The following is a 13,842-nucleotide window of genomic DNA, read 5'->3' as shown; positions in this document are numbered from 1 at the left end:
TTCATTAAATAGTTCCCGCAAAACACCAGTCTCAACGTCAACCGTGAGGAGACTCCTGGATGCTGGCCTTCTAGGCAGAGTTGCAAAGAAAAAGGCATATCTCAGACTGGCTCATTTTCACAAAAGTACTAAATGTTTAGGAATACAATTTGTTTCCCAAAGTGACTGTGTTCTTTCTCCATCATAGCAACTCATTCTTTCAGCTGAGGAAGGGAATCCTCTGCTTTGACTACTCTCCCGAGTTTAACATTCTGGGTAAGAGATTGATGAATCCTCTTTCACTAAAGTGAGGCAATTAGAAATGTGGGTTATGTTTGTGCAAAAATATCAGCAGTCTTTTTTCACCACCTACATTTGTTTCTCACTTTTACTGTCAAATCTTTACTATGTGTAGATAAATGAATTACAAAGTTAAAAGAAGGGTTGTGTTTCCAATGTGAATCCCTAAAATAAATTAAGATGGGCAAAATAACAGACACTGGACAGAGGACGAATCTAAGTTTGAGGTGTTTGGATCATAAAGAAGAACATTCGTGAGACACTGAAAAGATGCTGGAGGAGTGCTTGACGCCATCTGTCAAGCATGGTGGAGGCAATGTGATGGTCTGGGGGTGCTTTGGTGGTGGTAAAGTGGGAGATTTGTACAGGGTAATGGGGATCTTGAAGAAGGAAGGCTATCACTCCATTTTGCATCGACATACCCTGTGGACGGCGCTTAATTGGAGCCAATTTCCTCCATAAGGACAATGACCCAAAGCATAGCTCCAAACTATGCACGAATTGTTTAAGGAAGAAGCAGTTAGCTGGTATTCTGTCAATAATGGAGTGCCCAGCACAGTCACAGGATCTCAACCCTATTGAGCTGTTGTGGGAGCAGCTTGACCGTATGGTACGTAAGAAGTGCCCATCAAGCCAATCCAACTTGTGGGAGGTGCTTCATGAAGCATGGGGTGAAATCTCTTCAGATTACCTCAACAAATTGACAACTAGAATGCCAAAGGTCTGCAAGGCTGTAATTGCTGCAAATGGAGGATTCTTTGACAAAAGCGAAGTTTGAAGGACACATATTTCAATAAAAAATCCTTATTTATAATCTTGTCAACGTCTTGACTATATTTCCTATTCATTTTGCAACTCATTTCATGTATGTTTTCATGGAAAACAAGGACATATCTAAGTGATCCCAAACTTTTGAACGGTAGTGTATGTGTGGTTCTAGTGGTCTACTGACTTGACCTTCCTCCTCTGTCTGTCCTCTATCAGTTGGACCAGCTGAAACGAGCCCCCCCCTCCACCTCCATCCAACAGATCTGGGTAACCGACATGATCTGCTTGAGCAACCTTAACCTCCTGGCCATCGCCTCCACCGGACGAGACGTTGGTGTGTATGCATGTGTGGAGCCTGCAGCAAGTGCATGTGAGGGTGTGTGTGTCTAAGAATTGTAATTAACCCTGAACCAAATCAGACCAGATTCGGTAGTAGCAATTTAACATCCCTTGCTTTCAGTTTGTATAGCTTTAGACATTATTTAATGTGTTTCTCTGTGTAATATGCCTGTCTGTGTGTTAGAGTTTTATGACATCAGCGCCAGCAAGTGTGACATTGTATTCTCTCTGACTGGACTGGAGGGCTACGTGGTTGTCATGGATTACTGGTAGGGCATTGGCAAGTGCATTGGCTTTCCGGGCACTAGCTAGTCTAGTAACTTATATTACTGATAGGGCAATGGCTATGTTTTTAGATTACTGTTAGGCAGTGGTGGAAAAAGTACCTGATTTGTCATACTTGAGTAAAAGTAAAGATGCCTTAATAAAAAATTACTCAAGTGAAAGTCACCCAGTAAAATACTACTTGAGTAAAAGTCCTAAAAGTATTTGGTTTTAAATATACTTAAGTATCAAGTGAATAATTGCTAAAATATACTTAAGTATCAAAAGTAAAAGTGTAAATAATTTCAGATTCCTTATATTAAGCAAATCAGATGGCACGATGTTCTTGTTTTTAAATTTACTGATAGCCAGGGGCACACACTCAGACATAATTTAAAATGAAGCATTTGTGTTTAGGGAGTCTGCCAGATAAAAGATGGTAGGGATGACCATGGATGTTCTCTTGATGTGTATGATTTGGACCATTTTCCTGTCCTGCTAAGCATTCGAAATGTAACGAGTACTGTTGGGTGTCAAGGAAAATGTATGGAGTAAAAAGTACAGATACCCCAAAAAAACGACTTAAGTAGTACTTGTAAGTATTTTTACATAAGTACTTTACACCACTGCTGATAGGACATTGTCTAGGACTTTCAATTACTGGTATGACACTGGCTACAGGGCATCACACATTTAGATAAAACATCAGGTCAGTCGAAGGGATGATCTGTTAACGATGCATTTTTGTTGTGTAAGGCTAATTTCCCACACTCTGGCTGTCTATATGTCTGTCCAGGTCAGATGGAACCAAAGCAGTGTTTTCGATAGGGGACATTGAGGGTTATGTGTCTGTCTTCATCTCCAGTGATGTGCTCCAGTATGGACTGTTCAACAGCGGGGCCTTTAAGTCTGGTACTAACCCTCCCTGTCCTGTTCCAACACTCCCTTCACTGTACATAATTAAACCCTTTCTCTTCACCTTATGATGGTTCTCAGCTAGTTGGGTGGATGGTTACCCTCCCTCTCTCTGTCTCAGGGGGGAATTGCCGCATCCCTGTTCCAGCTCTGTTGAAGAACACCTCCAAGTATTTCCTGTGTTTCAAAGTGGTACGTTGCTCTACAAAGGCAATTATTCTGGTCAGTCTAAGAGCAGAAATCTGTGCATGGGTTTTGTTATAGCCCAGCAGTAACACTTGATTCAAATATTTAACTAATTAAGGTCTTCACTTACAATTATGCTGAATTAGGGTCTGTTACTGTAGGCTTTTGAATGAATGTCTACCCAACAGTAGATCTTTAGGACTGGAATGAAGATTTGGGTGGACGGTAACCCTCTCTCCTGCTCCAGAGTTTTGCAGAGATGTAAAGGATTTGATGCAAATAACGTTAATGATAAGGTCTCTATTTTTATAATAGTCAACACAGTTTTACATCTGTTGGAGAGGAAGGAAAAAGAAAGGGATGACAGCATTGTGAGAGATGGAGAAGGGGATGGGGTTATGGAGAGAGTGTCTACCTCTGTGATGGATCAGTCTGTCACAATGGGACTGTCCCATTACCCATCTGTGACCCTATCACTGACTAATACATACTAATCAGGTCGAAGATGATAGCCTGCTTGTCAGGAGGGAGCCTGGGGCCGGAAGATGGACTGATCGACTTCAGTAGACCACATACTTCCATTAGACCACATGTGCCTTCATTTCCCTCTCAGCAGCCTTTATTACACTACTCTATTGCCTATTTATTACATTGGTCTCTTATTTTATCAGTATCCTACCTTTTTCACACCATTACTGTATCTCTTATTTTCATGCTTCTGTGCCACACACCCCCCCCCCCCCCCCCAGGCCCTGCACAATAACTGGTGCCATCAGATCCGCTTTCTACCGGAGTTAAACGCTGTCGCCACCTGCTGTGCATCTGACCAAACTTCCATGGTTCTCACCACTGTGCCCCACTCTCAGAAGGCTAAAATCCAGTACGTTCCCCCTGCCCTGCACACAGTGCATGCTCCTTCATAGTGGTCCAGGAACTCTCTCTTCTACCTTATTCCACTCACACATATCTGTATCTCTGTCGACTGTACAGAGGAACAGGGCCCATATTCACAAAGCGTTTTTGAGTGCTGATCTAGGATCAGCTGCCCTTTAAAAGTCCTAATTTTAAGACACTGAATAAGAGCCCTGATTGTTACAGTAGCATTTTGCTCATTTTCACAAAAGTACTAAATGTTTAGGAATACAATTTGTTTCCAAAAGTGACTGTTCTTTCTCCATCATAGCAACTCATTCTTTCAGCTGAGAAAGGGAATCCTCTGCTTTGACTACTCTCCCGAGTTTAACATTCTGGGTAAGAGATTGATTAGGATGAATCCTCCTTCACTAAAGTCTAATAATAAGGCAATTAGTAATTTGGGTTATGTTTGTGCAAAAATATCAGCAGTCTTTTTTTCACCACCTACATTTTTGTTTCTTACATTTTTTTTTTTACTGTCAAGGGTTGTGTTTTCAATGTGAATCCCTGTCATAGTGACTGGAGGCTTTGACCGCATTGTGAGGATATGGAACCCGTACGTGAACAACTGTGCCACCTCTCAGATGAAGGGCCACTCCACAGCCATCACACACATCGTGGTCAACAGCAGCGACAACAAGATCATCAGCATCTCCAAGGACAAGGTCTGTCTGGGGACAAACCTGATCTACGGTCTCTGGTTACTCGGTGATCAGGATTACTTGAAGTCATGTTATGAGAAATGTGATGAGCAAGAATTGCCATGAATGTAAGAGAAGCACTGCTTGATTTCACGCACATGATCACACTGTTTTCTTTCCTATTCTCTGTCTGTGTCTCTATTGGTCTCAGAATGTGCGTGTGTGGGACCTGCAGGACTGTGCCTGTCTCCAGAACATCCACTCCAGGAATGTGACCATGAGTCGCTTCCCTATCTCCAGTGTCCACTACAACAGAGACACCAACACCCTGGTGCTGGCCACCTTCCTGGTAGGCTCCCCACCTTGTTCATTCACATACTGTAGGACACATAAAAGGGTAATCAAGGCCCTAGGAAGATTAGCGGTGGATTAGTGGTCCGCTAATGGGCATCGAGGAAGCCATGCAAATGCGATTTATTGTCTCACACAAATATGTTACAGCTACTCTAGCATCAACAGCGATGCTTTTTTTTTTGCCTATTATAACGACAATCTTTGTGCAGATAGGGGTTCTACATGGAGTGGTGGATGATGTGGATACTGTTCACAAGCTACAGACATCCCATGAGCAGCCCCTGTGTACAGCTCTCTATAACACCAACTTCAAACAGGTGAGTTGTTGGGTATACTCTAAAACACCAGGATGCTGGATGAATGAACAAATAACTCATTCATTAAGAGATGAATGAAAGAATAACGTTCTGTCCCATTTGAACCCCAATGTGCCTGCCTTCTCTCTGTTCCAGGTAGTGAGTGGCTGTCATAACGGCGTGGTGAGTGTGTGGGAAATCCTGACTGGGGAGAAGATCATGCAATTCCAGACATCCCCGGAGAAGGCGGTGGAGGTGACGGCCATGACGTTTGACGGGCCCAAGCGCCGCCTCATCACGGGCTCCAAGGATGGTAGCCTGCGCCTGTGGAACTTCAACAACGGAGCGCTACTAGCTACACTCCCCATACTGAATGATAACGAGGTAGAAGTTACGCCTAACTACAGATCAGGGATCAGTAGCTAGCCTACCTTCCTTCAGCCGTATCCAATAGGGGGATAAGAAAATCTGACCCTGCTCTTTTTCCAGGTGACGGGGGTCATTTACATCAACCAAAGGATATATGTGTCCGGCTGGAGCAAAAGGGTCATGTGGTACTTGTGAGTACACCTCCCATCGATACCATGTGTCAGTAAAGTCTGCAGGGTTAAATGTATACTGAGTAATGTGACGACATCATACACTTCGGAACAACTTCATGCTGGATGATGTTGTATTGCTGAGTGTACCTTTTTAAGTCTCCTCTGATGGACTGTGGTTGTTGCTGTGGTTGCCAGGGATGTGAAGGAGGATATGGAGATGGAGTACAGTATCTGGAACCAGTACCATGCCGAGGATATCTACTCCATGCATGCCCACGGCAACAAGATGCTTGTGACCGCCTCCTACAGTGGTGACATCATCGTATGGAACATTGACTCGGGGCGGGCCTTCTGCCGCTTCAACGCCTGCGAAAGTTCGCGACCACTGCTGCCCAATCGGGTGAGGGGATAGTGATCATACTTCCTTTTTGACCAATCCCCTAGAACAAGGGGTTTCAAACTGGGGTCCATGGCCCCTAGGGTACGCAGAGGTACTGCAGTGGGTCAGCGTAATTTAAAAAAATATTATTTGTATTATTTGGACAAAGTATTATTTTATGAATATTTCTAGCTACAACAGAATGCCATTTTTATGTCTGCGTCCAGTTTGAAGGAAGTTATATGTAGTTTCACGAGCCAATGCTAACAATGCTAAAATCGGCATCACACCACAATCTCAAATTATCCGTTTAATATGGAGGAAATTGGTCACTAATTCTTAGGCGGCCAGTTTAAATGGTAATTTTCAGTGTTAACTTAAACGACCAAACCGGATAGAAAGCATCCAGAAAAGATATTGAACTATATATTGTTTTTTATAATACCATTTTTGAGAACTAACAATGCATAGAATTGTAGGAAATTGACTTTAAAACTGCAAAATTGTCTCTCAGCTCTATGCCAAACTGTGTAGAATTGCTAGATGTGAGCTAAATATTTTCTCAGCTGCCAAGATACCTTTCTAGCTAATAGGTTATGTTAAAGTTTACACTTCCTCTTCCAATTAAGTGTGTGGAGGTCAAAATAATGAAACTGTTGTACCAAGTCTACTCATTTTAAAATGTTGAGTACTTCTACTTGCCATTATCATTCACCTGATAATCAATCAATCAAATGTATTTATAAAGCCCTTTTTACATCAGCCGAAGTAACAAAGTGCTGTACAGAAACCCAGCCTAAAACCCCAAACAGCAAGCAATGCAGATGTAGAAGCATGGTGGCTAGGAAAAACTCCCTAGAAAGGCAGGAACCTAGGAAGAAACCTAGAGAGGAACCAGGCTCTGAGGGGTGGCCAGTCCTCTTCTGGCTGCGCCGGGTTGAGATTTATAACAGTACATGGCCAAGATGTTCAAACATTCATAGATGACCAGCTGGGTCAAATCATAATCATCATCAACACAGTGGTTGTAGAGGGTGCAACAGGTCAGCACAGGAGTAAATGTCAGTTGGCTTCTTATAGCCGAGCATTTAGTGTGAGAGACAGCAGGTGCGGTAGAGAGAGAGAGAGTCGAAAACAGCAGGTCAGGGACAAGGTAGCACATCCGGTGAACAGGTCAGGGTTCCATAGCCGCAGGCTACAAGACGCAAGTTTATTTATTTTTTGCTAACATATGATGGGGGTCCCTGGGATGCTAGTTTGCCTGGGCAGGGGGTCCCTGGGCAAGTAAAGTTTGAAAACCACTATGCTAGAAGGCTAAATTATCATGTTTTTGTTGCCCAATCCTGCCTTCCAGGTGATTGACAGGTCAGCTTTTGACAGATTTGAGGCGTCAGAGTCTAAGGGCTCGTTTGATGAGAGCGAATGGACAGATTCATCAGAGGACAGAGGGGAGCCCACAGTCTCCCCGTCCAGCCAGGGGGTCTCAGTGGGGCCCGGTGCACCCCAACCTCATCCCCGCTCTCCTCAAGAGGACAAGGACGGCTCTTGCAGCAGCACCCCTGAGATGATCCAGGTGAGACATTCTGACCCATAACTGCTGACCAGGGTTAAGGTCCATTCATAAAGTGAATTGAAAAAATAAATCGCTGTGTGTTTTCAATGAGGATGTATTATTTGCCTGAATTGAAAACTGAATTGACCCCAAACCTGCTTCTAAACCTCCCATTGGCTTCTCTCTTAGTTGATATTTGACCTTGTTTGACCCCTCCAGGAGGAGGAGTCAGGCGCTGAGAAAGAAAATGAGAAAACTCATCAGAAGAAGTCGCCAAAGCAGCGGTGCAAGAGCGGCAAACCTCAGCCGATCAGTGCAAAAGAGTTAGAGAAACCCAGACTGGCTGTGGAGAAGGTATGGGCTAATGGACCAGTCAGTGAGAATCTGTGGATGCAGTATTGTACACCCTCAGACACTGAGCAATATTCCCACGACAGCAGATCAGGTCACAATGATGTAACAAGTACCAACAAAGTTGTTGAACACACACAAATCCCCTCCTTCACTCCTTCAGGCTCTTTTCCTGGGAACCAGGGAGCGGAGCCCTAACACAGCCATCCTGCTGACCAGTGCAGCTGACGGCTACGTGTACGCCTGGTCCATCCACCACCTTGGGGGGCTGCTGGGCAAGTTCCGGGCGGTCCACTCCGAGGGCACGGCCATCAGCACCATGTCCACTGATCTGCAAGACCAGATGCTGCTAACTGGGGACAGCACCGGCTACATCATGGTTGGTCGGAAGAATCATAGAGGATTAGTAGTGCAGACGTTCCCATATCAGAATGTTACGATATATGAGAATATGGTTGTTTAGCTGCTAGCAAACGCTTATCCGAAGCAACTTACAGTTAACACTTTGTATCCTCCTCTCCAGCTGTGGGACATAGAGAGGTACTGCTTCTGTATGCAAGGGGAGCGGGAGGGGATGGCCCCTCTGGAAAAGGCCATTCATCTGCCCAGCCTCATCCCCAGGTACTGTAAGGTGACTGGGCCTCGCAGGATGAAGGTGGAGAAGAGAACCGAGGTGCAGCATAGAGAGAGAACATACTAGAGTAACACGTTATAAACCTTTCTAGTATTCTAATTTGGTGGGTGAGAGTAGGAGGAGATGGATGGTTACAAAATCAGTTATGTTCTGTATGGCACACTGTAGTGAAATGTTTTGCAACAGAAGACTGATACCAGTGTTATGCAAGTTTCTGTAGCACATCCTCCATTTTAAAACGTTTTCTCTGCTTTGTGCCTACCGCACACAACCCTGTTCAGACAAATATTACATGTTGATTTCAGTGGCTTTCTGGGAAATAAGTATTGAAAATACATGGCAACAAATCCATTGTTGCTTTCTCACTGACTAATTAATAGAGTGTACAAAACATTAAGAACACCTTCCTAATATTGAGTTGCACCCTCTTTCGCCCTTAGAACAGCCTTAATTTGTCAGGGCATGGACTCTACAAGGTGTCAAAAGCGTTCCACAGGGATGCTGGCCCATGTTTACTCCAAGGCTTCCCACAGTTGTGTCAAGTTGGCTGGATGTCCTTTGGGTGATGGACCATTCTTGATACACATGGGAAACTGTTGAGCATGAAAAACCCAGCAACGTTGCAGTTCTTGACACAAACCACTGCGCATGGCCCCTCCTACAATAAAGGCACTTGAATATTTTGTCTTGCCCATTCACCCTCTGAATGGCACACATACACAATCCAATATTTCAATTGTCTCAAGGTTTAAAAATCCTTCTTTAACCGGTCTCCTCTCCTTCATCTACACTGTCATGGAAAGAGCATTTGTTCATATTTTATACACTCAGTGTACATGGATATTATTTTCACCACATTATCCATTTAATTCCAATCAAAGAGGATTGTAGAGTTTATAACCCTGTCTCATTTATTAATTCATTCTTCACGGTTTCCACTTGTCCAGGTGGTGGATGGCTGGAGCATCTCCCTTACCCCTCCGCCCCTCCTCAGCTCCTGGCGGGGTCACCTGAAGGGCATCGTTAGTCTGGAGTACGTGGAACGTTTCCGCCTCATTGTCACCGCCAGCCTGGACTGTAATGTGCGACTGTGGACAATCGCTGGCAGCTACATAGGTATGGTGCTCTCATGTGGGCCTGTTGCATTCTCTGTTTTACATTTTACCAGACGCTCTTATCCAGAGCGACTTCAGGAGTAAATAGGGTTAAGTGCCTTGCTCAAGGGGACATCAAAGGTTTTTCACTTAGTCGGCTCTGGGATTTGACTCTGCAATCTTTCGGTTAGTGGCCCAACGCTCTTAACCGCTAGTGTACCTGCTGCCCTGTGTGCTCTTGTTTCAAAAGCACCTAGATGGAAATTGTATCATTTCAAGTTTTATTCGACACATGCTCCGTAACAGTGAAATGCTTTTAGGACATTGGGGGGGTGGGGGCTCTATCAGTGGGGGTCTTGCTATTAGTCTTTTTAAAAATATTTTTTTATTGAATCACATCTGTACAGTGAAATATAATCACAATACATTGTTTGAGCTATCAGTCATAATAGAGGATAGATGCACATGGCTGGTTGGAGGCTAGGGTAGAGGTAATGTCACGCTAACTAGAAGTGTTTCCTTCAGGCACGTTTGGCCAGGCCCAGTGGCGTGTGGGAGACCCCCATGCCTTCCCCTGGGAACTGCCAGTGGACCTGAGGAGGGTTGGCTCCTGCCAGACCCTCAAAGTGCTCAACCAGGGAACACAACCCCACTGGAAGTGAGTCTCAAACCCCAAAGGGCAAAGTGCAACGTGGGAGTTTTTGGTCTCACTGTGACTCCTCTATTGTGAGTGCATTGCTGAGCCATTGGTTTTTGATGTAAACATGTCCTACTATACAGTAAGCCTACATGCTTTTCCTATTTCTTGTATTGTGTGTTGTGGCTCTAAGGTTTTACATTTCAAATGCTGCACACATTGCCCACCTGTGACGATAAAGATATACTGAACTGAGCCCAAAAAACTAAACAGCTGTGCCAAGCGTATCCTGGAGACACTGACCCAGCAGAAGCTCCGGCATACAGCCATGGCCAGCACTGCCTCTGACCTGCAGGAGCTGGTGCCAGCCGACCCACGCATCGCCCAGTACAGCAACGACCAGATCGAGGAGACCTGGCAGCACTGGCAAGAGAAGGGCAAACAGGTGAGTGGCAGGAGGATGACAACAGGGTACTGGATAGTGGGGATACATAGGTGCTCCATATATACGGCCAGCTATATCACATTGAATTGTTAGTTCCACAATCTTACTTTCAAATCAATCAAATTTGATTTGAACATTATATAGCACTCTAAGGTGTGGTTGGGTTTAGGTGTGAGAGAGCATTACTTACTGATCTATATGTTGTATTTCCCCTGTAGACGAGTTCCATCCTGGGGCTTGCCTACAAGCAGAAACTGAGGCACCACCTTCCCTCCTGTCCCCCAGACCTCCAGGTGTCCTTTAGCAGCCGAGAGCAGGTGGGAGCTTCCCATTTTTACCATGACCATTTCCTTGTTCCTCCGCATGAGACTATTAGGATTGGGGTAAATTCCACAAATTCAATTCTTATTCAATTACCTCCCAGCTGTCGCATAACGTTCTAAGAACCATATGTTTCTTAGAGCTTGGTGAGCGTGTGGTTATCCTATGGTTATTTTACATACAACCTTCCTACAGCATTCTGGGAATAGTGCAGGATACCCAGCTAGCACATAATGTTCTGAGAACCATATGTTTCTTAGGTGGGAATTTTGGTACTTCAAAACAAATAATTTTATTTGTTACGTCGAATACAACAGGTGTAGACTTTACTGTGAAATGCTTACTTATGAGCCCTTTCCCAACAATGTAGAGTTAAAAAATAGTAACACAATAAAATAACAACGAGACTATATTCAAGGAGTACCGGTACCGAGTCAATATGCGGGGATAAGAGGTAGAGGTAATACAGTAAATGCAATGTTATCAGCACATGGAAACCATGTATTTGATACCGTTCCGCTACAGCCATTACCTCGAGCCTGTCCTCCCCAATTAAGATGCCACCAACCTCTTGTGATATGTAGGTAGGGGTAGGCAATCAGGTTTGATAATAAACAGAGTAGCAGCAGCATATGTGAAAGAGTGTGCGTGCATGTGGCGTCAATATTTGTGCGTGGGTGGGTGTGTGTTGGAGTGTCAGTGTAGTATGTGTGGGTAGAGTCCAGTGAGTGTGCATAGAGCCGGTGCAAGAGAGTCAGTGCAAATAAAAAGCGGGTCAATGCAAATAGTCCGGGAAGCCATTTGATTAACTGTTGAGTAGCCTTATGGCTTGGGGGTAGAAGCTATTCAGGAGCCTTTTGGTCCCAGACTAGGTGCTCCAGTACCGCTTGCTTCAGCATAACGTTTCCTCGTGGTTCTATTTTAAAGTAATGTTCTCATTGTTCTGAGAACATTTAAGAAACAAAGTTTTTCTGTGGGAATTTCAGTACTTCAGCATAACGTTTTCTGCAGGTTTCCTCGTGGTTCTATTTAAAGTCATGTTGTCAGAACATTAAGCACTTTCCATAAAAAGAACATTCTAAGAAGGTGATTTAAAAACATGCATTCCATTCTCAGCATCAACAAAACACTCTATCCTCCATCTTAAGCGTGTTCAGGTGTGTTTGCTGCGCCCACTAATTTGCCGCGCCTACTAATTTGCCGCGCCTGATCTTAGAGTGCTTATTTCCTTTGAAATGGGGTCTGTTTTGAGTAGATTAAAATGAACAGCTTTGTATGACTTTTAAGAACACCATCCTGGTGGAACAGTGGACTAATTCCAGGTATATAGAAGAGATCATAGGTTTGAATCTCACTGACACGTGCCACAATAAAAAATGTGTTTGCATGATTAATGCATAAGTAAATTCATTTCTGTGTCATACCTGTGCTTGAAGTTCAAAACAGTTGAACCCAAACAACGTTAGCAGTGTCTTATTGAAACATTCAGTGAAAGTTAAGTTATTCAATAACCTTCAAATAACTTATAATTTCCGTTCTCAGAACGTTAAAACTTCCCAGGAAAACATTCTGGGAACCATAGTAAAATGTTCTGACTTCCCTGCAACCTACAAATGAATGTTCCCAGAACAGGCAAAACATGTTTTATTTCCATTCTCAGAACGTTTAAAAAAAACGTTCAGTTTCACTGGTTAGGAAACCTATGGCTTCGCTCCCTGAACCAATGGGAATCCAAAAATGTGCGTTCCCACAACTTTCAAGGAACCAAGTGTGCTAGCTGGGCTCTCCCTGTAAATTCCATTTAATTACTTAAAATTCCAGGTCAGTCTTTGAATTCAGAGAGAATGAATTTCCTCTCAATTCCAATGTTGGGTCAATTCCAATAATTAAATTCCCAATTCAATATCCCCGACAATTCCACAAATCCCAATTTGAATTAAATTCCCTCAGGCTGATCATGTCACTGTTCAGACTGCCTAGCTGGAAATATATAAAAACATGTTGAAATTATTTAACACCTGCAGTGATTTTTTTTATACTAAGGTCATTCATTTCAATTACTGGGAAATGTACACATATTCAATTCCAAAGATTAAATGATTTTCCCAATTCAGGGAGTCTAATGTAAATTCCATAACTTGAAGATTGTTAATTTGAATTTAATTCAATGTGAATTCTCCACTTCATTAGTGACTTCAACAATTTAATTTAAAATTAAACAGGAATTGACCCCAACCCTGGAGGATTTACCTCATAATGTCACATTATATACAGCAAGACTCAATGCTTGTCAACTGTGGCTCAGTTGGTAGAGCATGGTGTTTGCAACACCAGGGTTGTGGGTTCGATTCCCACGGGGGGCCAGTACAAAAAAAAAAATGCTTGTAATTAAAATGAAATGTATGAATTGTATGCAATCACTACTGTAAGTCGCTCTGGATAAGAGCGTCTGCTAAATGACTAAAATGTAAAATGTAAAAATGTAAAGCCTCACAGGAGACAAAAATACAAATTCTGTGTGTATTCAGCTCCTACTCTAACATTCTTCATTGTCCATTGCAGCTACGGGTGTACAAGTCGATGCCCTGCACATCCCTGCTGCCCATCATCCAGCCTCCGGTGCCTGAGCTACTGAAGGAGCAGCAGCAGAAGACCCAGGACGGGGCTGACATGCTGGGCAAGCAGAAGAGGAACAACAAGCGTGGCGCTCATGTACGCTTCAGCTCTGCCAAAGGGGCGCGCAGGAAGTCTATTGCTCCCAAACAGCAGACCAGGGGAGGCAGCAGCATCGCCTAGGGAACTGAGTAGCTGCAATTGTCCATTGGTTTTACCTGTTATTTCTCCCTGTTTCTGGATGAACTGTTTCAATACACAATTTGGGTAATTACTGTGATGTTATTCAATTGTGTTAATTGGCACCACAGTTTCAC

The 13,842-nt window shown here is 43.7% G+C and overlaps 1 protein-coding gene across 3 annotated transcripts; it reads left to right on the top strand.

The window, feature by feature from the left end:
• The first annotated feature begins 1,433 nt into the window (after positions 1 to 1,433).
• On the top strand, positions 1,434 to 13,800 carry LOC106566798 (WD repeat-containing protein on Y chromosome). Of its 3 annotated transcripts, XM_045693099.2 has the most exons (19): positions 1,434 to 2,562; positions 2,687 to 2,757; positions 3,501 to 3,631; positions 3,935 to 4,002; positions 4,183 to 4,331; positions 4,519 to 4,656; positions 4,871 to 4,978; positions 5,114 to 5,341; positions 5,447 to 5,517; positions 5,695 to 5,899; positions 7,233 to 7,451; positions 7,650 to 7,784; positions 7,945 to 8,160; positions 8,305 to 8,454; positions 9,363 to 9,531; positions 10,035 to 10,167; positions 10,420 to 10,591; positions 10,810 to 10,908; positions 13,475 to 13,800. In XM_045693099.2, exons 3-19 carry the CDS (start codon positions 3,588 to 3,590, stop codon positions 13,706 to 13,708), a joined length of 2,538 nt encoding a protein of 845 aa, XP_045549055.2. In that variant the 5' UTR covers positions 1,434 to 2,562; positions 2,687 to 2,757; positions 3,501 to 3,587; the 3' UTR covers positions 13,709 to 13,800. The 3 variants fall into 3 exon arrangements, 2 of the variants coding, with proteins under 2 accessions (XP_045549055.2, XP_082816072.1); XR_014380022.1 differs by lacking the exons at positions 10,810 to 10,908; positions 13,475 to 13,800 and having other exon boundaries at positions 10,035 to 10,235; positions 10,420 to 10,544; XM_082959946.1 differs by lacking the exons at positions 10,810 to 10,908; positions 13,475 to 13,800 and having other exon boundaries at positions 10,340 to 10,582.
• Positions 13,801 to 13,842: the final 42 nt, after the last annotated feature.

The sequence above is a fragment of the Salmo salar genome, chromosome 13 (genome assembly GCF_965601325.2).
Source record: "Salmo salar chromosome 13, fSalSal1, whole genome shotgun sequence".
NCBI classification, from domain to species: domain Eukaryota; kingdom Metazoa; phylum Chordata; class Actinopteri; order Salmoniformes; family Salmonidae; genus Salmo; species Salmo salar.
This window is presented reverse-complemented; position numbering and strand designations above follow the sequence as displayed.